The 27,279-nt window shown below is 39.2% G+C and overlaps 2 protein-coding genes and 1 long non-coding RNA gene across 10 annotated transcripts in view; 1 reads left to right on the forward strand and 2 right to left on the reverse strand.

Moving 5' to 3' along the window:
- The window catches only part of LOC145435607 (uncharacterized), a 29,072-nt gene extending 4,448 nt beyond the window's left edge, over positions 1-24,624 (forward strand). For 2 of the 5 annotated variants that reach the window (XM_080312894.1, XM_080312895.1), the window contains 6 exons: positions 426-704; positions 4,467-4,607; positions 10,926-11,147; positions 11,831-12,403; positions 20,561-20,704; positions 21,878-24,624. In XM_080312894.1, coding sequence (XP_080169020.1) covers positions 426-704; positions 4,467-4,607; positions 10,926-11,147; positions 11,831-12,403; positions 20,561-20,704; positions 21,878-22,131 — 1,613 coding nt within the window. In that variant the 3' untranslated portion in view covers positions 22,132-24,624. Of the gene's footprint in view, positions 1-425; positions 705-4,466; positions 4,608-10,925; positions 11,148-11,830; positions 12,509-13,189; positions 13,317-14,584; positions 14,977-20,560; positions 20,705-21,877 lie in introns of those variants that run through there. The other 3 variants (XM_080312896.1, XM_080312897.1, XM_080312898.1) reach the window with 3 other exon arrangements.
- Positions 1-27,279, reverse strand: part of LOC145435605 (activating signal cointegrator 1 complex subunit 3-like) — a 193,456-nt gene that overhangs the window by 144,427 nt on the left and 21,750 nt on the right. For all 4 annotated transcript variants that reach the window (XM_080312889.1, XM_080312888.1, XM_080312890.1 and 1 more), the window contains exon 15: positions 24,898-24,989. In XM_080312889.1, the coding sequence (XP_080169015.1) occupies positions 24,898-24,989 (92 nt within the window). The remainder of the gene's footprint in view (positions 1-24,897; positions 24,990-27,279) is intronic.
- On the reverse strand, positions 11,281-20,680 carry LOC145435621 (uncharacterized). Its single transcript, XR_013913912.1, has 3 exons — positions 20,561-20,680; positions 11,725-12,403; positions 11,281-11,627 (listed from the first exon to the last, which is right to left on the reverse strand). It is a non-coding gene; the product is annotated as an uncharacterized LOC145435621 (long non-coding RNA).

Raw genomic sequence — 27,279 nt, forward strand, 5'->3', positions numbered from 1 at the left:
ATATGAATATATTATTCAATTTCTTTTATAATAAATTCAAAATTTTACATCTCTGATAGCTACACTTCTACTGATCGGAATTGAGACAAATTTGATGCGCAACGTTTTAGTAGCGGACCTATCCATTCTAGCTAATAGCCGCGAAAATCTGTAAAATCGTCATTTTCAAACAACCCTTATGAACATACTGGTTTCTTGCGTAATTTTCAATTGTTACGTAATTTCATTTATCTCGTGTGTCTCGAAGAGCCCATTTACATACTATTTTGTCTATAACTGACTCGATAAACGTATACATTGAGTTGGAATTTACAGCTTTTATATGGTGATGAAAAAGGTGACGTTAAATCATAGATGTAACATTATAGTAGTTATGTTATACAATATAGGTATTGTAAAAAATCAAAAATAAATTGTAATCGAAGGCCCTGGAAAGAAAAATTACTGCGACTCCGACAGATGCAAGGTATACACAAGGAAGCTCAACTCATACAACAGAAATGATGTCCTTGAAACGGTCAGGAATCATTTCCCAACATGCGCTGGCTATGACATCCAGAGGAAAGTGGAAAAGGATATAACGGTGCAAAAACAAACTACATCATTTACACTAAGATACAAGGTTCTGAAAATCTCGCTAGCGACAACAGCGATTCCTAAGAGTTCAGCGGCCACAGAGGCTGGACACTATTCCTCAGCAACAGGTAACAATGATTGAATATGAATATTCATAGAATTCCATTGCTTGAAAACTTGAGTCGTTAGGAACAAAGTCTAAATCAGTGGTTCCCAAACTTTTTCCGACTCATCGCTCCCTTATCTCGACATATATCTATCGTCACCATATTTTCGGATCGGAGAAAGAGGACATATAAACATGAAATTTATACAGCTAACACTCTGATCGCTGGTAAAATGATTAAAAAAAGTCAGCTTTTGCAGCGAACCTTCTATCTGAGGATAGTTTGTGGCGCGTCGACCTTATTTCAGTCAAACTTTCGCACAGCTAGGTAGGTATTATAGGGGTATTGGAGCTTAGCTTCTCGGCCATTTTACAAGGACAATATTTGGCGATAATGAAGCCTGTATTATTCCAATGGTTTATTACATACTTTATCGCGGCAGTTCCAGAACAGCCCTTTTCATGTAAATTTTCTGCCGGTATCCAGTTGCCGGGTAATTAACAATGTCTGATTTGGATAGGCACTGCGCTCCAAAAATGATGCTGTCTCAAACTAAAGCGCAGATCGAAAAAAAAATTTTGGCAGCAGCCATTTTTGTCAGAAAGCCACCTTAACGGAGCTGCAAATGAATGAATTTCGCGTAGGACCTGTTCCGCTCCAGCTACCGCGTTTCTTAACCCGTTGCAAGTGTATCTTCGCCATTGCACCAACTCGACGCGACCTCCATATTGTAGCCTAATTTCTTCATGTAGTATATGGTAAACATATGCTGCGACGCTCAGTTTGCTTCCACATGATACAACAGCATGGACTCACAATGCCACTTGCAGCATATGCATAATCACTAAGGCAAGTTTTCGTTGCAGTTAAATCCGTGGAAATTTACATTTATTTTGAAAATAAGTTGCAGTAAAAAGTTGCAGTAAAAAGTTGCATTTATTTTTTCACGAAAGTTGCACTAAAAGACCACATTTTGCTCGGTTGACTAAAAAAAAAAAAGTCAACTTCCCAGTTTGACTGAAAAAAAAGGTCAATTTTACGGCTCAGCTTCCGAAATACCCGTAAGACCGTTGCTTCAGTGCTGATTTACGGTATTTCAGTCGAATTTGGCCGTGTATTTCACCAAAATCAAAAATAATTTCATGAAAAATCGAAAAAGTTGCAAAATGTTGCAAATATTGCATGAAAAAAATGGACAAAATTGCTGAAAGTTGCACTATAAGATTCCTTCAAACAGCGTAAAACAGCGTTCCACATAACTTACGGGTATTTAAAAAGCTTCAGGAAGCTGTAAAAAAAAGTTGCAAAAGTTGCAAAAACTTGCCTCGATAATCACCATACTGTCGAGGCTTTGTTGTACACCACTGGTACCCTGCTGTGCCAATATCATCAGATTGATTTGGAAATTATTATAGATCAGTGGTTCCCAACCTGCGGTACGTGTACCACTAGTGGTACGCGAAGGTCTTCCAGGTGGTACGCGAGTAGATTCTGTTTTTTTTTCGATCAAAGGAAGTTATTAGTTCAAGGTGGGTTGATTTTAAATTTTTTCCAAGTTTTTTGACCATAGTGGTGAAAAAACAATACCATGCATCTCATCAACCCGGGCTGATAATGCCTATAATAGAATTTGTTATTACTAGGGCGATTTTTTCTTTACAAAATTGAGCGTTAAGTCAAAAAATTGTCAAAATTGTTTACAAAGTCAAAATTTTTTGGACCCCTCCATTTCGTTTGTATCATAGATTTTGATATTTTACAGCTCATCGTGGGTCATAAACTGTCAAAAGAAACAAATAGGCTGGCGATTGATATGGTGTTATGCTCAGCGTACCGCAATATCCTAACTGAAGCAAGACTGCTTGACATTGCATGGTTATTTTATCAAAAAGCTCATGATGATTGTGATGCATGACAACATTGTCAGTATGAAGCAACATGTTGTGTGACCAGCAGTGTACGCACAGCTTCAGTGTTGTCAGCCAACAACTACTGCTGTTAAACGGTATTTCTCCATTCTTGGCAAGTAAGGACAGACACTTTCTACTCGAGAATGTAAGAAAGTATATTTCGTTGTACTACAACAAATTTTAATTAACTCTACCATAATACGTGGTGGTACTACTGGGCCAGATATCGTTAAAATTTGTCAGTTTCTAGGTCAAAAACACTTTTTCGTAACAACAGACAGTCCCAACCAAAAATGAATATAAGTAGGCCTACAATTTTAACATTATGTGCGAAAACACCTAATTTGCATACGTGAAGTCAAAATTTGGTCAACATCAAGTTTTTTTAGGTCAAAATCCTCCGATTTTCAGGTAAAAAATTGTCCTAGTTATTACACCTCACATAGCTCAAATACGTGAGTATATCGTCATAAATGGTGAAAACATTTTTGACCGCCTACGGCGTGCGTAAATTATGTAGGTGGTACGCGAGCACTGCATAAAACCTCGAAGTGGTACGTGGGTGGGAAAAGGTTGGGAACCACTGTCCACTGTTATAGATGTATAATTTGTAAATTAAAGAATGCACAATTCACAAAAAAGGTGGTGCCAATCGTGCCTCATTATTATTGATGTAAAATGATAGCATTTTAGTAGTGCATACGGTAAAGTACTGCGACAATATCCATTGGCTAAGAAGGTATTCGGTGGCTGTGACTTCATTTGGATAATTCCCTGTAGAGGCCAGCCGTTTCTAATATTAATAGTGAATTTGAATGTGTCCTATCTTGGCTACTGTCAGATCATAGGACATTAACATAGCACAGTGCCTGTACCGTACAACCGAGCCTCGACCAGTATGGTAATTATACAAATGCTGGCATTGAGAGTCCGTGCTGTTGTATCATATGGATTGTGGAAGCAAAGTGAGTAACACATCATATGTTTCCACGTACCACATAAACAAATGAAGCTACAATATGGAGGTCGCGTCGAGTGAAGATATTTCGAAAGAACTTTCGCAACAGGTCAAGAAACACGATGGCTGGAGCGGAACGGGCTTATGCAAACTTCATTTATTTGCAGCTCCATTACGGTGGCTTTCTGAAGAAAATGGCTATGGCCAAAAAAAATTTCGGATCTGCGTTTCAATTTGAGACAACATCATTTTTAGAGCGCACTGCCCCCTTTAACACACCAACATTTTTGCCCCCGTTTCTTAAAATGGACTACTGGTGGGCGATATCGCCCACGTTGAGAACCACTGATCTACATTGTTAAGTTTTTATAAATATCATCGAAACATGCGATGTTTTTTGGCCAGAGGTTCTCAACCGCTGGTCATGTACAAGTTTTCTGCCGGTCCACCAAATGTATAGGCATTCAATATCTAAATCCTAAAATGCAAGTCGGACGCTTGTCCATTACCTATAGAAATAACTATCAAACTATATATTGATTTATAGTTTTTGACCATATTTTTCTGCAAAGTGTCGTAATAGAGAGTTATGGTCTGCTTCGAGCGTCCTTTACGAACGTGCCAGCGTTGTACGAAACTATTTCAAAGTTGCCTACAGCTCCTTTCGAACAAGTTATATGTTCAAGCTGTGGAGATTTTTCAGCAAGTAGTTCATATCGATATGGAGAATTTTACGATTTTGGCAACATGCGATGTTATCTCCAGAGTTTTATGTCTTCAAAATTGCTACTTCTATTCGTAACTGGCTTAAATTTACAGCATTAATTCTACTCGATACCAAATCTGGCTGGTTTGACCACTTCTGTGCGAAAACGGCATTATTATATGGTAATTTATGACGTGTCTTTCCCACAGCTCCATATAGCTTATCCCAAACGGAAAGCGAAACAGCCAGAGACGAGGGAGGAGTCACAACGGCAGTGCCGGATGGGACGAGCTATGCCACATCTTTGGACGTAACGTCATCAACAACAGAGGATGGCGTTTCACATTCCAGTTCGTATATTTATTTCTTGTAGAAACATGACGATTTTTTGTAGCAGTCTTTAGTTTAGTATTTGTTTGGTTTAGTCGGTGCTGAACTGAGTTGCTAGTTATTTTCATGATTCATGACCCAAGCTTGAGTAGGGTCAATTTCGTTCGAGCGAGATACCATTTAAGTTTGTCACAACTGATTTGCGTGAGATATGCTGATGATGGATGTTTGTGTGACAAATAACATTATTCAACAAATTTTCAAAAGTTGATTGCTTCCGATAACAAAATGGTCGATTCTTATCAATTTTTAGACACTGAATTAAAAAATGGCAATTACAATTGCTGATTAGCGCTAGTTTTAAAAAAATTTGTCTCATAATGAGTTTTTTACAAGAGCACGCTGAAAAATAGGAGATTTGTAATAGAACTGGCTGAACAAAGAATGAAACCGACTGCTGCGAGGGCACTATACTATAGTGCAGGGGTTGGAAACCTATTGCTCGCGAGCCAAATATGGCTCTTTGGGGTTTTAAGATATGTCTCTTTGCCAAATTTTCATTTTTGTTACTACTTTATCAACATCGCAGCAGTTTTTTAGTAAGTTTTCATCATGGTCAGAAGAATTATTCTCGTGGAGGCTTAGACATGTGTTTGAAAGGTCAAGAGAGCGGCGTATTCAGTGTTATGGGCTCGGGGCTCCCTTTTCAAAATCCCCAAATTTAAATTGCTCTCTCGTCGGATACCAATATAACTCGCGAATTCGATGTACCCGACATCGTGCACCTTGAAATTGTGGATAGTACAATATGTTGATTGATCAAAGAGAATAGCAGACATGGCGACGCCTGTATGAGGATGCAGTTTTCAAATACACATTGTCTGCCTGATCTAAGGCAAGAAACATTACAAACAACGCCATGACTATCCACGTTCATGATTGGTAAGTAGCTTTGTAGTACTGCTGTTAAAATGTAGGCGTGTAGCGCAACGTTATGTTACTGCAGAATAATTCTTGGATTGAGAAGTTGACCAATATTTAGATTATTACTTATTTAATTCATTCTCAGTTATTCACGATAAATTGCACTATCACAGGTGCGACTTGGCCCGTCTGTGCCTTACCTCTCCTTCCGCAGTCTATTTTCGAACAATATAGCTGCAAATTGGGTGATATTGGGAGTAAAAATGTTAAAAATATCCTCATTCATGAACATCGATAGAAAATGCCAGTATCAGTGGAAGGTTTCACAGTTTTCCTTCCCTCTCCCTGACGACAGGTGAGGCATCGTCACTGACGTATCTCACCTTACAGTGGGTATGCACTGCTGTGGTTACCATGTTTGGCTCCACCTACACATGTGATCAGTGGTCCTCGCATTCAAAAAAAGCTCCGAGACGAACCTACGATGACCGACAAAAGTCTCAAATTTTGTATGAAGCTTGTCCTCACCAATTATCAACCGGACTATCAAAGCCTTCAGAAATACCATGCAACACCGACAGACGCCATATGCGCAGCCAGAAAGGAGCCAAAGGGGCCAAAATGCACACCAAGCAGATGGAGTTTTAGCCATCACAAAGTGACATGCTAGAAAAATCGCCGGTGATAGAACATTGAACGGAGATCGCGCCGAATGGTCTTGTCCTTGCAATCAGAGTCTCGTGGTATCAATGCGACCGGCAATGGGAAATATTAGGCCCCGTAATTGAATGCAAATTGGGAGTTGTTCGATTCTCAAATAAAAGTATCTATTGCAATTTGTTTTGGTACGTGTGAGCAATCTTTTTTGGGCGACAATTTTCTACGGCGGTCACCAAATACCAGCATGCTTAAACTAAGTACTAGTTGTTGACGATTACCCCTGACCGGTGTCAGCCGAAAATATTCGGGTTCGTTTCAATATGAATATACTATTCAATTAAACTGAGTATTTATTACTATTGGCCGCCTGACGCTCCTCCTCCAGAAACTCGTGAATAACGACTGACCTCGTGGCATGAACAGGTCAAGATGCTTAATTACGTGCCTTCTAAAAATCTGATATTGATAGGGTATATGCAATATCCAAGTGACAAATTCATCCACCAACTTTAAAATTCTTTCGCGCCTGGCGCGGAAGTATTGGCACTCTGATTTTCCATAACATTGGTAATATGCCTGTGGGTGGAAGTTACGTAAAAAGATCCCCCAGAAGTTGTGTTATTGACCCAATACGGGCCCAAGACCGGCGTTTTTACGGCATTTTTCTATATCTTCATGAGGGGTTTGTATCTCAGCAAATTTTTCGTCCTCCAAGATTAAATATCTTTTGGGCTACGCCCTCGACTCGAAACCCCAGGCTTTAGAAACGCCGATTCAATCAATAATATTTTAGCACATTTGCAATTCAGCAATTTGTTCAGTAATTGGTAATTCAGTATTTATCAGTTTTAGAGGTCGTGAGTTATGGTTCTAGTACAGGTTTTCAGAAATGAGTAGTTCTAGTTCTAGTTGCTAGTTTTGAAAAGTGAGTGCTTCTAGTTTTAACTCTAGTCGCACATTTTAAAAATCCGGTAGTTTGTACAAGTCTGGTTCTCCATGGGAGACCCTTAGCAAATTTATCGTTGAATATGATTTACGAACATCAAACTCTTTCAGATCAAGACTCATCGACAGACAAAGAGCCCGTGACAGTCAAAGAGCTCGTGACAGACAAAGAGCTACTGACAACAACTAAAAAGCCATACTCAAACTTGACCGCTGGTCAAATCGCCGGTATCACTATACCCATATTACTCATCATAACTCTTGTGGTGTAAGAAGATGATAATATTGCCTTGGAAAAAGATATGAGTACATAATTTCTGTCTTTGCAGCGTAGCGGTGATACTGTACAGAAGCAGAAACAAAGAAGTTTATCACCATGAAAAAATGGTACATGCCGACGAAGAACAACAAATTGGCGAACAGGACAAACTAGCTACTTCCGTATAGTTGAAAGCTGCAGACTCAACAGCACAGTGTGGATAATTTAACTTTTGTCTTGACGTTACCATAACTCTGATGCTGAAAACATGGAAAGTCGACAACAATACCTGGAACATTCCGATCGAACTTTTTTCGACTCGTTGTCCCCTTATCAAGCTCGACAAATATTTATCCCCGCCAACAATTTCGGATCCGAGGAAGAGGTCATGTAAACAGGAAAATTGTACAGCTGACTCTAACCGCTGGTAAATTGACTAAAAAAAGGTCAACTTATCCCGATATCAGAGGATAGTTTGTGGCGAGTTGACCATTCTTTTACTCAACTTTCGTGGCAGTTCGAGAATAACCCGTTTTTTCACATGTATTTTGTGCCAGAATTCGGTTGCCGGGTAAATCAATATATCAGACTGAACGTTCTAACATTTTTGCCCCCCTATCGCCCCCTCCGTAAGACAATATCCCTCTGCCTCTAAGTATAATATACATTGTATATGTACTTATTCCAGCTTTACTTCTAGAAATTAGCTTCATTTTGTTTGTTTGTTTGTTTGGGGATTGAATCCTTATATTTCGGGGTGAGAAAAATCGAGTAACTGAGTGATTGGATTTTGAATCAAGCATTCGAGTTCCACATATTCTGACGTCGTAGCAATATGGATAATTTGGAAAGTTCAAATATACACCTTTTACAAGACCAGAAATTAAATGATGCCAAGTATACCACTTATCAAAGATAATTTGGAGCTCATTCGACCGTACGTTTTTTTATTGCCCTTTGTGACAATGCTACGGGTCGAGAACTATATTATAAAAATTTTGTTCCCTTCAAGGTGTAGTTTCTGCAAAATGATAATCATTATTTCGAGGCTCCAAAGGTAGGAGGAAATATCGAAACCGCAATTCTCGTTATTATTAATATCCTTATGGCATGGAAGGTACAATAAATAATACTCGAATAGTAGTGCGCAGGCCTAGTAATATTCACAATTGTTTTGATCGGCATCCAGATTCAGTGGCGAGTGTATATATTTCCTATGTGAATGCTACAACCAATACCTAAATTCCAAGCTGCCAGTTGGTAAATATTTGTGAGTGTGGAGTCACTTTTTCACGATGGATTAAGTGTCTCAAGTACAATACATATACTATTATCTTTTGAATATGAAGAATGTCCAAGAAAAAGTATTGAACCGCATAGTAGTTAATGGTGGCAGCATTGCATATAACACTGGAACAAATTTGATTGGTTTCAATAAATTCTATTTATTGAATTATACTTATTTAGGAAGGTTTGTATTGAAAGTTGCAGTTGGAAATGACTAATTTGGAAGAAAATTGTAGGACAGGACAGATCGATGTTAAAGACACAAAGTATTGATACAAAAAGTGATGCTTTCAATAGAAATTTTGATCAACCTAAGATTAGACAGCAAAAACTAACGAGGTAGTATAACTGAATATGCTATCACAGACTCTGATAGTGTATCTTAAATGAAATACTGACAATCTTTGAACACCACAGAGCACACCTTACCCAAAAGTTCTGAGTCACAAACAGCGTGTGTGGAGTTGCCACAGTGATTAAGTGTTCAGAGTCATCATCTCCCAGCAACTTTACACCGGATGATCACAACAGTACACAATGACCCGGACTTGGGACAGGCATTGGTTTGCTAGCCCGCAAGCTTGCATATCACTATGAAGAGTATTCGGGTATATAATTGTAAAGATGTTTGTCGTATTAGACCTATGAGATCTGTGTTGGCAGTGTGTGACAACCATGTATGTATCAATATCAATATCAATGTCAACACATTTATCCATGAATCTCTTTACTTTCTGAGATATCTGGGCCATGGCACAGTGGGTTATCTCTGATACACACAAATATGATGTTATTATAATCAACATCAAATTGCGCGGTAACCGGGAGCGATAACGTAATCAAACTTTGTATTAGGGGTTGAGTAAATCAGGAAATCGCTTCCGGACATAAATCCGCGGTTGGAATCAACATGATGACATATACACAGGAAGAGGCTGGTAATCATCATTATCCTAATCACACAACGGGAGATAAATGACCGTATTTTTCGAGAGAGAGTGTGTGCTCTTCGTCTGCCGAAAATCAGGGATTCATTTTTGCGTAATCATCAACGCCTGTCAGATTCAGTTTCAAAGAAGAGACAGGCAGCCTCTGAGAATGCATCATATTTCAAAATATGGATATGTCATACTTCTTCTGATCTGCCTTCAAACCGGTAATAATTGCATGGTTTGCGCATCTATGATAGGACGCTGTGATATCACATCAAGTGCAATAAACGATGCAAGCAATAGCTAACTTTCGGTAATCGTTATGATAGCTAGAACATTCGTACCAGTACAGAGTGAGCGAAAAATACAGTTTCTGTGAAGATGTCAGATCACAGCAATCGCTCACATGATGCTGGCAGATTTAAGTGTAGATCTGAAAATTATAGCCTCCCAAAGGCTAGTTAGTAGATTTGAGATTTTCAGAGAGGAATTTGGCCTTTGGATTGTAAAGGAAGGTAGGGCTGCATCTGCAATGAATTCTAGTTATTAGTATGACATATTACATGCTGATTATTTGATCACATGAGATAAAAAACGGAAACCAGTGGGGTAAGGGGAAATGACAGAATGCACTACTGTTCGTGTGATACACATATGACATGTACCAGTACATAAATGTCATTGTCTTGTTCCAACGGAATAAATAAAAACCAAGGGTTGAACGGAGTGAGATGCAAGGCTTCAAAATACATTTTTCACAGGTCTCTAGAATGTCTGTGACCTGCCCACACCTGTGACCGAGTCACAAGGTTCTGAGTCACTAGTCCGTCCAACGTTTATTAGTTTCGACTCGAGTCAAGGCGAGTCATTTTCCATCGACTATAGTTTCAAGCCCAAGTCATGGAGCGGAGGGTCGAGTCCGAGTTATTGTATTGACACTCCGAGTTGACTAGACTTGACTCTAGTCAATTTTTAAAATGTGTTAAATGACTCGACTCGTGTCAATTTTTGTATTGATTCGACTTGAAATCGAGTCATTGTGCATGAATCAAACCAAGTCATCAACAACACTATGACTCGGACTCGACCCTCCACTCACTGACTTGGACTCGGACTTGACTCGGTGGTGAATAGAAAATGACTCGACTTGACTCGAGTCAAAACTATAAAAGTGGGATTGACTTGCGACTCGGAACCAGGTGACTGGGTTACAACCCTGCGAGTCAGTCACGACTCGAGTCACTGCAATCCTGAACCTGCCTTATCAAGACTCAGACACAAATCACCGCGTCTAATATACATTTAGGCCTATAAAAGTAATATTTTTTCAGCAACGGGTATCTTACAAAGGACTGGCGACACTTGCTCGGACAGCACGATCACAGAATTTAACAAATTGAGTGGAGAATTATATGTTAAAGATGAAACCCCAAACGATTGTGATTGGATTGTCAACTGGCCAGCCGATACGCCAGTCGATGCGATAATCATGCGTATCAATCATGTGTGGATCGACTGTGGCACAGGATACCTAAGATTTAAAGACAGTCAAGGTATTGATAGGTGCTGACAATGCTACACTAGTGCAATGCTTGGTGTAACTGAGAAATAGTAACAATAAGTCATGTGCCTCCTGTTTCAATACAACAATAATTTCAAATACAAATTACAGAAGCCATGTAGCGTTGCATAAAAATTGCTCAAGTAGAATTGTAGGTAATTCAAAAGCATACATACTTGACATAACCTACTGGAATACTCCAAAAAAGTAGGAGTACTTCGTTACTGACCACTAGATCTAAGAAAAATACTAGAGTACTTGAGTGATTCAATTCCGAATCGAACACCAGCTTCAAGTCAATTCGACTATTGAGTGCCAATCAATATGATTAGTTTGGAAAGTTCAATTATGCACCTTTCATGAGACCGCAAAGAATCCCAGGTGCCAGACAAGATCAGGTATTGTTTAGTGCCGCAAATGTGAATGTTTGTTTTCAAAGTTCGGTTGATATGAATCAGTGGTTCTCAACCTTCTCTCAGTGCAGTGGTGATCAACACACAGTATTGTCACTAAGTGCAATGAAATTGGTATGGTCGAAAAAATAACCTCAAGTGTGATGTATAACTGACATCATATTCTTTGTGGTCGCATAAAGGTGCCAATTTGAACTTTCCAGCCCAGCCCCAATACTGACCACCTCCGCACACATACTAACGCGTAATCTTCTCCAATTAGGCGACGGTTGCGGCATATGCGAGACCGCGGAATTAGAGGACTCAACGGAATACTGTCAAATATATGCCAACGGAGAAGTATGCACTGAGGAAGAAATATGGGAGGCCACACACACATACTTCCCGGATTGCACAAAAACCGTTATTCACCGCAGCCTAAACACTATGTCAGTGCATTTGGTAACGGATGACAGGCGTTTTCGGGAATTCACTCTGGAATATCAGCTGCACGCTTGCAAAGGACCGGGTGACCGGCTGACAGCATTGCTCGGTTCGGGTCCAGCGGTATCCAATAAGATATCTGCATTGGATCGGCTGGAGGATAGCTGTCCTGTCGTGGTAAGCTCACAACACAGCATGGTCGAGACATCACCCTCCCCTGACGCGAGTACAGTTAGTGTGACAACGTATGCTGATGAGCTCATAACAAGTCCTCAAACATATACCGAAGTAGCCAGGTCAAGTGCACATATGTATGCCAAAGAAGATATCACAACAGTGCTGACATATACCGATGAAGCAAAGGCAAGTATACATATGCATACCAATGAAGATACAGCAAGCGTGCATATGCCTACCAATGAAAGCAGGGCGAATACACAAAAAACACCATCAAATGACGTCACGGGCCCAACATCGAACCAGGGTGATGCAGCTGATTCCAAGAATACTAACACAGGTAAGAACCAGGTAATGCCATGCATGGCCAGGGCCATCATGACAGCGCAGTAAGCACTTTGCTCTACTCTATCATGATTATGATTACAGGAAAATCGCAAAGTGACTGATGATCATTGCTTGACTGCATGTATAACAACAACATCAACTTTGCCATAGTAGTTAAAAGCATACAATGATATACTCAATAATAATTTATAATTGCAATTCTAAACTAATTTAGTAAAGCTGTGTAGCTAATCATAATCTAATTTGTCAAAACTGCTTATTTATAATTCGAATTCGAATCTAAGTTGGTAAAAACTGTGTAGCTATAATTCTAATCTAATTTGGAAAGACTATACAAGTCTAACCATAATCTAATTTGTCAAAATTGTTTATTTATAATTTGAATTCTAAGCTAATTTGGTAAAAACCGCGTAGCAATAATTCTAATATGATTTGGAAAAACTATATGTGTATAATTCCAATTCTAATCTAATTTGGAAAAACTGTATATTTATAATTCCATTTATAATCTAATTTGGTGAAAATCTGTGCAGCTATAGTTCTAATTCTACTTTCAAAAGGGTGAAAATTATCAAGTTGTCCCAAGTCTGCACATTTCAAAATGATGCGTCCAGCGGACATGTATGTTCTAAAATCAAAACACTAATCTACCACCGTTACATGGTTAACGCAGGTCAGCGACGAAGAGACCAAGCGGAACGAGCCTTGAGAGAGTGGAAGTTATGTTGGATCCCTGTGATAATCCTCGCAATACTGCTGACTCTCAGCGTTTTGATGCATATTGTTATGCTCTGCAAAAGGTAGGAGGCGATCCTTCCATGCCAGTGGTTCTCAACTTGTTTAGCCATACAATGGGAGTGAAAATTTTCAAGACTTGACCAGTTAATCTTAATTCAGAGACCTCTCCTGGTCGGTGATCGCATCAGTGAAAATCTAGCATCAGTTTGTGGATGGTCTTACGCAATTACAACAATTAAAATCGTGATATATTTAGTGACTGCCGTAGTTGGACCTTTTTTCAGCGCATAATAAACTCATTGCAAGTTCAAGAAAATCATTTTTCTTAGACGGCTTCGCGTCCCCCTTCAGACGCTTTCACGCCCCCCAGTTTGAGAACCACTGCTCTATGCAGACTTGGACAACTAAATAATTCTGGTTGTCTAATTATAGTAATTATAGGGCAATACCTGTAGTTTAAATCTAGTCTAATTTGTGAAATGCTTCTATGCTGTAATTTTCATCTAATTTCCGTTTTTTCTGAAAAAGCACAAAACACAGCGCAAAACCAACCAAGCTAGGTGTACAGTAGAGGTGTTCAAAAATGACTTTTTTTCTCAAATCGTACTGGCTATATGATAAACTTGTTAGGTTACCTAATTTAGGCCTACACACCAAATTTGGTTCAATTCCAACCAGTGGAAGCGGAGTTATTGCCATCGAAAAATTTGGATTTGTATAATATAGTATTTACGGTGAGGCACCACTATCATAAATAATTAAAGAATTTGCCACCGTAAATCCTATTTTATTGATAATCCAAATTTTCCAAAGGCAATAACTCCGCTTCCACTGGTTGGAATTGAGCCAAATTTGGTGAACATCATTTCTATAGACAAACTAACACGTTCATGGGGTGAACAGAAGAAATTCAATTATTTTTATTATATATTTTCATATAATAGATAGAAACTTTCTTCTCCTGTAGCAACGCGGCTGCAGGCAGGAATTGAACCAAATTTGGTGCGTAGGCTTAAATTAAGTAACCTAACAATTTTATCAAGTTGCCGGTACGATTTGAAAAAAAAGGCATTTTTGAACACCCCTAGTGTACAGGTATTTGCCATCCTCGTGGTTATGAGAGTAAATGCTGATTAGACATGAACTGAACTGAATTTTTACTGTCTTTCTTTTTAATTCAACTCGGTTTCCAAGTTCTGGAAATTTGGAAAGACAAGTGTCTCTGTAATTCTGACTTTAATCTAATTTTGGAAAGCTGAAATTTTTCCAGAGTTGTCCGTCTCCATTTCCATCATCATACGTAACGAATAACACAGAACCCGTTTTTCAGGAGAAAACACATGAAAAAGTATCACGTCGGGAAATCATCAAATTTAGCATGATGCCGTCATCGGAGGTGACTCCCAAAGGAGTTTCAAAGCAACACAACTCGAGGAACAATTTGAACGCTAATCTTTAAGAGCATACCCAGTGTGACCCGGCCATTGGGCGTTATCCTAACTTTGTATTTCGCATATTGAATCAATCTGGGATATTTTGTGGCATATTACGTGCATGTAGGATGGATCATAACCTACATTTGGTGTAACTTTCACAGAATATAATTTGATTTGTAAATATATCTACTGACAGGACAATGCGTCGAGGTTAAGATACCTGCGATGCAGGAAATGACACCTCACTTTTTATGTGTATTCACTTACAATAAACTCAATCGACAATGTAGTAACTTCAACGAAACTGGATATAGCATGTATATTTATGTTCTTCCAGGCCAGAAGATTAGGACTTTGAAACTTTATTGTACCGTGCAAACACAATATAATGCAATACAGAATGAAGCATTTCCTCAAGTGATTTGGAATCTGTGCAAGACATAGAGCAGCTGCTTAATTCTACCACGCTCACATTAGTATAGATGCCCGGTATGAATGGATTTGATATCTTCTAATCTAAGTCCCATATTCAATTTCTTTATACAAAAGTCCATGTTTATATTGTGTGTTAACTAAAGTATGCTATGTCACCAGCTTCAAAATGAAAAGTGATGATATTCTAATGTTAAAGTTGCAGTGTGATTTCGCAAAAAACGTGAAACAGATAGAAGGCTTCATTGCTCATATCTGATTCAGTTTCTACACCTACAGTGTACAACCTATGAATGTAGCCCACGCATTAACGTTTGAAAGTACGTTTCATGTTCTTAATGCCATCAACTTATCGCGGGCCTGTCAGAATTGCATCTTGATGCGGATTTTACCACGAGATGTCGAATGCCCAGGTCTGCTCTATGCCGTGACATTATGCCTTGAGACTCAGGATCAATTTCAAGTTGTATGCCATTTTAGTCTTAGAAAGTACGGGATCAAGGTTTACTAGTGGTAAATGTTATTTAAAAATAGAGAAGGCTTATGATCTGTGGAAGCTAACGAGTTCATTTTTCCGTTTTCATAAATGCTCGTCAGATTCATTATCACAGTGTTAATATACAGTCTGTAAGAATACATCAGATTACAAAATACGTCTCGCTATTGCTGATCTGCGTTCTAACAGGTAATATTTGCATAGGAGGTCCTGCATCTAAAGAAGGACAATGATATTTCACATCCAGTTGCTAGTTTCGAAAAGTGGGTAGTTCTAGTTTTAGTTCCAGTTGCGTAAGTTGGCATGAATCGAGATACCAGTGTTCTGTTGAATGATGTTTGTGCAGCCATTGCTAGCTCAGAGTCATCACTACTAATAGCGGCGTAGCTAGCGGATTGGATTTTGGGGTCGAAATCTCTCCCATTTCAAACTCGACACTCCATCCTTTTGAAATGTCGATTCCATGTATGATATTTCAGATGACATAAAAATTAATGTATTGCGTTCGACAGTGGTCAGGAACCTATGACTCGCGAGCCATATATGGCTTTTTTAGGCATAGGATATGGGCCTTCGCGAAATTTTAATTTTTGTGCTCAATTTATCAACATTGCAGCAACTTGTTATCGAATCTTCAGCACGAGCAGTATAATTATTCTTGTGGCAATATAAAAATGTCTTCTATAGGTTAATACAGTGACGTATTCAGGGTGCGGACCCCTTTTCAAAATCCTTAAATTTAAGTTGCGGTCGTGCCGGTGACCAATATCACTCGCAAATTGGATGTACCCAGTACGAAATCTTGAATTGCACGATGCATTAATTCATCAAAGAGACAAGGAGACATGGCGGCGCCTGTATCACAATGCAGTTTTCAAATATACATTGTCTTCCTGATCTCCGGCGAGAAATAAACTGCCATTTACAATTACAAATTCAAATCACAAACAACTCCACAGCTATCCACGTTCTTGATTGATAACGTGGCTTTGTAGTCGCTGTTAAAAGGTAGGCGTGTTGCGCAAATGTCACCGCCGAATACTTTGAGAATTGAGAAGTGTTTCTAACTTTATTTTCTAACAATAAATAGGCAAATTGTGTGATTTTGGAAGTAAAAATGTTCAAAATCTAGTAGACAGGTGAGGCACTTGCCTCCCCTGACCGCACGTCACGGACGCATCGCAAATGGGTATGTATACTAATGTTAGTGACCGTGTTTGGCTCCACCTACGTATGCCATCATGGGTCTTCGCATTCAAGAATAGCATCAAGACAAACTTACGATCTCGTATAGCTGACTTAATTTCTCTTAATTTCTGTCCTTCCTGTTCTCTTCTGGTGCTCTCACATCTTGGTCTTCTGTACGGATATATTCACACGTATGTTCATATCTTCTTTCTCGCTTCATTATGTTCAATGACTCCGTGTTGATGAAATGATACATGATTCTGGCTGCGGTGCTCTGCGCCTTGTATCTTGTCTGTTCGACTGTCGTTGCTACCCTTTGAACCATTAACCAGACTTTACCACTCTCTCTCCAGTCGCCTCCCCCTCAGAACCCGTCAACCCATTTTCATATTCTGATGGGTGCAGCGTGGAGCATTGTTTGGAGGACTATCAGCGGAAGGCTCCCTATTATTTGCCGGATTGGATATATCAACCGCAGGCGATGTCTGTTAATAAATAATATACGACAGTTCATGGTACGTTCTGCCGGGTCGCGTTGCGCCACTGGGAATGCACGGTATATACTTATCGAAAATGTACGGCTTAAGGCTTTCGCATTGTACAGTTGTGCTTGAAGTTTACGAGGTATTGATGCTACTTTTGCATTATTTAGATCACCCTCAATTTCAATCGCCACTCACCCGCAAATTATTCGATTGCGATAGCTTTAGCGGTTTTCTCGGTCTAAATTGGGTTGCTGTGTTTCTATAATTCTGATAAGCTTGCCTTGCGTCGTAGCGTGCTGGCACCATTCAGCAACATTCTTGATTTGATCGCTGCTCATTACGAAACTCATCAATCAATCATGGTCACACAAATCATTTTCCACAATTGTGTTGGTCAGCGCAATTTTGACCGCACAACGTCTGGTATTTTAGTGAAAATTGTGGTGACACTTATTAATGATAAATAATCGTAATCATTTCATTCCCATCATCAATGACCTACATTTCATAAATTTCAATGCACCTGCAATTCATGTCCAATAGATATTTCGCTAACAAGTGAATTTTCTGGGGGTAAGTTGAGACATTTGAGCAATGATTTTTGAGGGCCAAGAAATCCGGGAGTGTGCATTTCAATATAACTTAAAATCTAGTCATGAGCAGTACAGATCACAGGGTTTCCATCGGTATCAAAATTAATGCTCGAAAGACATTACTCTCTGAGTGGCATCGAAATATTAAAAAAGCGTCTCATCTTTGCCCGGCATTTACGCCTAAAAAGGATTTCTTGCAGCAACGGGTGTCCTCCAACGGAATGGCAACACTTGTTCGCAGAGCACAATCACAGAACATGACGAAACGAGCGGTGAATTATATGTTCGAGATGAAACGCCAAACGACTGTGACTGGAGCGTCAACTGGCCAGAAGATACGCCACTCGACGCGATAGTCATGCGTGTCACTAATGTGTGGATCGACTGTAATACAGGATACCTAGGATTCCAAGACAGTGAAGGTAATAATAGTTGTTGACAACATACGCTATGTTGGAACTTCTCCAGCCCAACGTTTTGACCAACTCGGAAATGGGTAACGCCGTGAATTTCTCCTATACTTTTCTTCATTTTTGGTTGGAACTGAATGTACTTACAAAGCAGCTGTTTGCTGGCAACATTGAAGTTTGGTGCATACTGCTTGAGTGTCAGTGACACACTTGTTCCATACCGACATCGACCCTCTTAGAACGGCACACAATTCTGAGTATAACAAACATCTCTCGATCCGCCCAAACGGCGACAGCCACTATGATATAAGAGTCAATGTCCACCATGGTGACCTAACGCTAGAATTGTGTCAAATTTTTTAATTTTTTTGCAATGCCAAAAATTAAACGACCCACTTAGGAGACTGAGAATAGGTGAAATCTTCGAACACCTATTCTATTACAATGATAGAGGTATTATTTAACATGTTTCTTGCGACAATTCCACACACTGTAGCGATGCTAAGCTATCGCGAAACTACTTTCCACTTTCAAAAACCATAAGTGTGAAAAGCGGGGAGTTTTGTCGATAAACAGCTGAGGTAGAAGTTTATGCAGTCTGAAAACAAACCCACATGAACAAAACCTACTCGAGTTGTTTTGATGGGGTTTTGGAATGAATTGGTCTGCAAAAATCTGTTTTCTCCTGTGATATCAATAACCACTATTCCAGAATAATTTCAAGAAGAACTGCTACATAGAAATGACTAACTGGACGTTATATTGGTGCCGTGTATGTTGCAATCGTACCCAAAGGTGTCGTCGAAAGCGTTATGCATTTTTATTATATTCTCCACCACCTATCTTTGTGGAAATTAATGGATTTTAGGCAGTCATTCATGTCGAATCGACGACATGGATTTTCAAGAAATGAAGCTAAGGAATTCGCTTCGCTTCCCAATTTATATATAAATAGTATGATATTATTTTCAAGAAAGATCACTTTTTTGCTGTTTATCACTAGCCTACACAGTTAATATTTGCACAAGACATACAGAGCTAAATAGAGAATAATACATAGAGCTCAATTTGAACTAAAACCTGTGGGGTCCACGGGGTCCGTGACTGTTCAAAGGGGGTCCGCAAAGATAAAAAGGTGAAGAACCACGGCTCCAATACAACAACCCAACAACCGAGGTTTCAACGCTTTCAGGGTGAGAGGAAATTATCCAAAGAATAATTCTCGCTGATAGTACAACTCATAGTAACAAGGGTCATATAATTTCAATATAGTCAATGGTGCCTACTGCTGCACAACAACAGATATTATTGTGTTCTGTGCAATATTTATCTATATATCAGTTTATTCACTTTTATAATATATGTTTTTTGATTGATTCATTTATTTTTCCTAGTACATAAAATTCTCCTTCTCTTTTCACACAAAACAATGTGTTACGCATAATCTGTATTCATCAAATTCTCGGTAGATCATAGGCCACTTTGTGACCTAATGACGTTTAAACAATCAGCCAGACAATACAAATCAATCAGTGTTTTGAACTGCAAATTAACATGTTTGTTTCTCTCATCATTTGACGAAATGAATCCCTCTCTCTACTGACCACCGCTACATGCAACAAATAACCACACAAACTAACATGGAATCTCCTTCAATCAGGCGACATCTGCGGTATATGCGAGACTGCGGATATCGAGCACTCGACGGAATTCTGTCAAATATACGCCGACGGAGAGGTTTGCACTGAGGAAGAAATATGGGAAGCCACATACAAATACTTCCGGGACTGCACAAAAACCGTAATCCACCGCAGCCTCCAAAATATGTCAGTGCATTTGGTAACGGCGGACAAGCGCTTTCGGGAATTCACTCTGGACTACCAGCTGCACGCTTGCAAAGGACCAGGCGACAGGCTGACATCATTGCTCGGTTCGGGTCCGGCGGTATCCAATAAGACATCTGCATTGGATCGCCTGGAGAATAGCTGTCCTGTCGTGGTACAATCACAACATGACGTGGTCGAGACATCAACCTCCCCTGATGAGAATACATTTAGGGTGACAACGTATGCTGACGAACTCGTAACAAGTCCACAAACATATACAGATGAAACTAGGTCAAGTGCATATACGTATACCAAGGAAGATATCACAAGCGTACATACCAATACCAATGAAGATTCAACAACTGCGCATACATATGCCGATGAAGTTAAGTTAAGTGCACATACATATACTAATGAAGATACAGAAAGTGTGCATACACACACCGAAGAAGTTAAGGCAGGCGTACATATGCCTACCAATGAAGGCACAGCAAATACACAAAAACCACCATCACGCGACGTCAGTTACCCCTCAACGAACCAGGATGATGTCACAGTTTCCGAGAATATGAACACAGCAACAGGTAATTAACAATCTTTGCCTAGTAAACATCTGTATGACAGCGCAGCATGTCGCCTACTCTACTCTCCTACATCATGACTATGATTACAGGAAAATCGAAAAGTGATCACCCATGATTACCCGACTGCATTTATGACTATCGCAACTTTGTCATTGTTGTAGAACAGTCTTTCCCAACCTTTTAACTTCATTCTCCACAGTCTCTATTACCCACAACCTAAAATCCTTCAATCCAATCCTTCAAAATTCTCCCTCCGATAAAACAGCAAGGACATTCTATTGACGCAAGTTAAGATGCCCCATGATTTATTTTGACGACCCATATTAAGAATAACCAATGATTGTGGTAGTTGCTCGTAATTTTTCTGAACACACGCCAGACCGAAGTTGATTTAACTATGGTCATGTTTTATTTTAAGTTTGGTCTTTATGTTTTATGAAGTTCACTTAAAGTGATATGCAATTTGTTTATTCAAGTTCACCCAATACCACCGTGACGTCTGGCAGTAGACATTACCAATCGCCTTTTTCTTCAGCATAAAACTGTTTCAACGAAATCTTTACTGAATATGATGCTGCTCGTGCTAAACATGTTTGTGATTCCAATATTAGTTATCCTGAATTCAAAATGAGATTTTGTGAACAACACGCCATGAAATTAGTGACGTATACAGTCCAGAGCAGTGAACTTTCAACCAACATCGTGGTGTTATGCCTCTGTACATATTGCATAGATTTTGCCTGTTCCCCACCAGAAACCCTTGAATTACCCACCGGTTGCGAACCACTGTTGTAGAAGAACTATTATGACATTCTTGTTTTGGTTTTCAAAACGGGTGCAATTTTAATCATTGGCACCTTGCTTGAAGCTATTAACCTTTGAAATTATAGACAATTGGATCAAAATATTGTAGAAGACATTGTACTAGTGAAAAGAGTATTATAAACGCAATGATACGCAAAATATTAAGAATAGGTACCATTATCTGGGTGCCACGACTCAGCTAAGCACGGATTCACTGGAAATGAAAGAAGTACTTATATTTTGTGAATGATACAAGTTTTTTTCAAACATACTATTAACCTTTAAAACGTTTTCAAAATGGCGCTTCCTGCTGCCATGTACGTTCCAAAATCCATACGTTAATCGAACAATGCTAGATGGATAATGCAGGTCAGCAAAAAATAGACGAAGAGACACAAGCATCTGGACAGTGGCACTCATGTTGGACAGCGACAATAATCCTGGCAATACTACTGACTCTCAGCGTTTTAATGCATATTGTTGCGCTCTACAAAAGGTATGTGGCGATCCCACCGTCATCAGACCGAACGGATATCATAGATCCTGTTTTTAGGAGAAAGCGCATGAAAAAGAACCATGTCGAAAAAGATTTGGATTCAAAAGTTGACGATACCAAAGTGTGAAGTATTTATCGGGAAGGAATTGCAAGAGAGATTCAAACCAACACAAGTGGAACAACAATTTGAAAACTGATTTTAAACAGCATACCCAGTCTCTCTATCCGCCAGCAATTGGCCAGTAACCTAATCTTCAATAAGCATCGGGGATATTTCACAGCAAATTACGTACGTGTGGGATTCGTCGAAGCCTACATTTGGTGTAACATTAATGGGACATGAATTAAATTCCGCAAACCGGGGTAACATTGGACAATTCTCAACAATTCCGCTTTGTATCTTGGAAATGCTAGGGTGTAGGGGAGGCAAGTTTTGTGTTTTTTTGGAGTCATGGAGCAAAGATTAGAATTAACTAATCCAAAATCTTCATGGTCGAAAATAAGTGCCTTATTTTTGTAAATTACCCGTGTCCAAAGTTACCCCTGCATGTGGGGTAACTTTGGACAATGTAGTTTTTTGTATGCCTTGACCCTTTATTGTTTATGAAACCTCGTAAATGAGGCTTATTTGGTAAGAGTTGATGAGAGCAGTGACTAAAACTGAAACAAAATAGTATATGTCTGGCCTATTGCATGATTTTTACCTAATCCCCCCCCCCCCCAAAAAAAAAAAATTAGGTAGTTTATGAAGGCTAATGCCCCCTTATTCCTCCCTTTACTCAATTTTCGCTTATGCCTTCACCAATCGGGACGTATAATAACGTAATGGGGTATCCCACTGGCAGTGTCAGCAAACATTAAGTATGTTAGCGTGATTTATTGCCGATTTCGAATATATTACTGTTTTAGAAAAGATATATTTTCCCTTTCCTATGTCCTCTGATGGATATATTTGTCGTAATTTACGATATTCCATATTCAGCAGGCGCATCTTTAGGAGTATGTGATAAGTTTTTCAAGTAGCTTACACCCGATAATAATCTCTCAGCTCATTGCCTACCCATTTTTTCATATTTTGGCAAACTCTTAATTTATTAACCTTCTCATTCCATTTTAAGAAGCCATCAGGCCGGTCATAAGGAATATAGTTGACGATACCCTTTGACACAGATGAAGCAGCCACTTTCCAGAGCTCTAAATATCACATTTTTCACTGTCCAAAGTTGCCCCGTTCTGATAAAATTCGACGGGGTAACTTTGGACATCACATTTTCTTGTATTGATCTAAGGGTGAGCCCACTGAGATTTTGGCCATGGATTAAGACTACTTAGAGGTGTCTGCTGCCAAGTTTTGAATCTATGAATCAAATGCTATCTATGTTTAGCTGTAAGAAGTTTATTGGCCATCAATTTTGACGAAATTGACCCCCTCCATTAATTCATCGATGTTGGGTCAAGTTTATCTGGTAGTGAAATGAATCCACCTTTTATAGAGACTACTTGCGGTACTGTTGCCTCATGAAAAAGAATTGGACATCCAGCGGCAACCCTTTTTCATCAATAACCATTTAAATCTTTTACTGCTTAGTGTCCAAAGTTACCCTTAAGTCCAAAGTTACCCCGGTTTACGGTTGTAACTTGAAGTCTCAAAATCATACACTATATCAAGGCTGATATACCAAGCGTGAACAGACTGATACTTTGATTGCAGCTCTTTAAAGATTGCACAAATCGACTTGAATTTCCCTATCTTGCTGAGAGGTTTATACTGATTTCATAACAATTCACTATACCACGTATCAGCAATATGCCAGTGTATTATATTGTATTGTATTGTATTAATATTGTTTCCTTCCTCCGTTAATGAACAATTGGAAAATTAAAGCCAGTGCGGCAACACAGGGTGAGATGAGTAACTGAACTCTCGAATTAAGTTCACATGAACTTTATAATTGATCAGCTAGCGCATGTCACGTTCGACTCCAGCTGGACACAGATGCATATGAACCTTCCAATTGTTTTGTAGGCGGATACTGACCATAAATGCAGAGCTCAGTCAAGAAATTGTCATTAATAGTTGCAGAAAAGAACACACGAAAAGGAAAAAAGAATTTTTAAAACATAATGAGAAGAGATGCTTGCATTCACTGATGATAACGCTGAACCTGTGTGCCTTAGCGGTCAGGCTTAGCTCAATCATTACAAATCTAGTGACTTGAAACGTCATTATGAAGCTAAACATAAAAACTTTCACACCCATAACCTGCCCACGTTGGTGTTACGTAGGAAGAGGCATAATGTGTTAAAATCTTTCCTAAATCAAAAATCTCACGACAACTTTCAGCAAGGAAACTGACACAACTACTACATCTATCATGGAATATTGCTCCACCCAAACTGAGTTCGGTTCTCACCAATCCACAATTTCAATCACCTTACTCCATGATGGAGACTCGCAGTGACACCACACAACAATAATCATTATTTGATAGCATACGCTTCATTTCTAATGACAATATTCGCATTTTTGATTTGTTAATGTGTCGTGGCTCTTTAAAACTTAAGTATGTTCAAAACTAGCTTTGAGTTATGCGGATGAAACATGGAACAGGTCTGGGCATTCCTGTGATGTATTGTTGATATAGGCAATGCCAGCTTCTTCTTATCGGTGGTTTACTTGCTATAAGTGTTCATATTATGGAAATTGGTGTACCAAAAAAGGCTGTGAACAGATGCTATTAGCAATGGGCAAAGGTGTTGACCTCTTTTTTGTAACCTGTATGCAAATTCTGCGGTACTTCTAGTTTTCGATCATTGTAGATTTCAACCCTGACAATGACTCACGGCTCTGAATCTCTTCACTTTCGACCTGCTATGAATTACAAGTACTCACGGGTTTACGCGCAAAAAATCAGCCACATCGGTGTAGTTTGGCAAGGTAGCGGAGAGACCGACGATACGTATCATGCTTTGCTGCGTTTCCACCTGTCGTGCCATTAAATACAATTTAAAGACACTCTTCGAGGTACTGAACATCAGTATACCATTAAATGGTATATTCATATTGAAATAAACCCGAATCTTTCTGGCTGACACTCCTAACCAAGGCTGAAATGACTCGAACCAGGTCATATGACTCGAGACTAGGACGGCCATGACAGACATTTCATTGTGACTTCCAAGAATAGTTAAGTCACTACATGATTGGTATTTCGTCTATCAGTCCTGATACTTGGCAAATAGGGTCAGAAACTGTGAAGACTGAAAAAATTACGATATTATGAATGCGAGCCATTCTATATCCCTCAAGTAGAGCTGCAAAAAGTGGGTCGAACAGGATTGAACTGAAAACTGAACAGTGAACACAATGACTTGGACTCGGACTCGAGTCACAACACTATGCCACGGAATCGACCATCTACTCATTGACTTGGACTTGACTCGATGGTGAATTGAAAATGACTTGACTTGACTCGAGTCAAAACTATAAAACTGAGATTGACTTGTGATTTCGTTACAGCCCTGATATTAACCAACTAGTAGAGAATTGGAAAATACTTTGTTCATTGACAATTGTATCACCAAACATGACGTCAGCGGCATGAAATTTCAGATAATCGAGGCAACGAGATAGCTTGAGCTTAATGAAATTTGAGTAATTGAGATAATACCGTCTCTTATGACTGGACGGACTCGTCACAATCAATACCCCGCTTGGATTCAAGTACTTGAATGTTATGCATAGCAGTACCGTTGCTAGTGACACTGATAAATCTTCCGTTATAAAAAGCTTTTATTGCCAACATAATGCTTCCGTTCATTGTACGTTTTCTTTTCTTTGGCCAGAGGTAGAATGGGACTTTTCAAAGGAATCTAGGCTAGAGCTAGCGGTAAATTTAATTTGAAAATGCAATAAAATAATAAATCTCTAGTGAAGAAATCACAATCATTCAATTTCGCTTACAAATTGACAGGCGATCTTAGCGGCAGATTGAGCGCCACTGTCCAGTCTTGGTAACTGGCAACACTGATACGCAGTGCAACTAATTGAATGCGTTCACAAAATGAGACAGTTATGCTACGCTTGATCGTGCACACGAGAGACAGCAATAGCCAACATCTCAAATTTTGTTCAAATTTGCCGAATACAGATGAGCTGGGAAATGTTGGAGATAGAATCTGTATTTTAAAAGAAGAGGCTGTCAATTTGTATATCTAAAAATAGTGCAAAGAGCTTAAGCCATCTGTTCACTTCGATTATCCGAATTTTAATGACTGTGATGTCATATCTCGTCATATCTCTTTAAATTCTTTTCTGGTTCCTAACAATTACCTCTAACCGAAGATATTGTGGTTTAATTCAATATGAGTCAGACTCGAGTTGCGATTTTTTGGTGACTCGACTCGACTCGAGTCGTTTTCTTTAAAATGAAAATTGACTCGACGCGAGTCAATTTGAGTATTGACTCGACTTGTACTCGAGTCATCAAGCATGACTCGGAGCAAGTGATGTGACTCGAGACTGGGTCTACCAAGACAGGCATTTCATTGTAATTTCGAAGAATAGTAAAGTTATCGCACTGCTATTACTTGATCTATCAGTGCTGGTATTGGAAAATGCTACCAGAAACTGTTAAAGTGAGGTAAATTAGTATATTATGAATGGGACAGATTCAATATCGGGAGCTGAGTTGTACAAAGTGGGTTTAACAAGATTTTAAATTGAAACCGAACAGTCAGCATAATGACTTGGACACGGACTCGAGCCTAAGCTAGCTTACTTGGACTCGGACTTGACTTGAGTCAAATCTAGAAAAGTGAGATTGACTTTTGACTCGGAACCTTGTGACTTGGTTACAACCCTGGGATTTTCGAACCGCAAAAAAAAAATATGGGTAGGCCGCTATTTCTTGCAGAAATGAGAGGATTTAGAATTACTACGTCCTAATCCAACCCAAATCCGAAGCTTCAAATCCTAATCTAAATCCTAATCCAGAACTTTTGTATATTCAAATCCACGTCCAATCCTAATCCGACGGACTCTAGCTTGAAATTCAGAAAAAATGCTAATTTATGTAAGGGAGGAATTGGAAATTTTCCTTTCCCAACCAACAATTCTCTTGGTTTAAGATAACTTGGCATATCATGTTCATTGGCACCGAGTGTACCATAAGTACATTAGTACTGATCTGAATAAAGTTTGTCGCCATTCGCCACACGACATATCAATCTCCCAGAAAATCGATAAATCCAATCCAAGTCCTAATCCGTTCCA

The sequence above is a fragment of the Botryllus schlosseri genome, chromosome 3 (genome assembly GCF_051294905.1).
Source record: "Botryllus schlosseri isolate E-star chromosome 3, Bs_hap1, whole genome shotgun sequence".
NCBI lineage: Eukaryota > Metazoa > Chordata > Ascidiacea > Stolidobranchia > Styelidae > Botryllus > Botryllus schlosseri.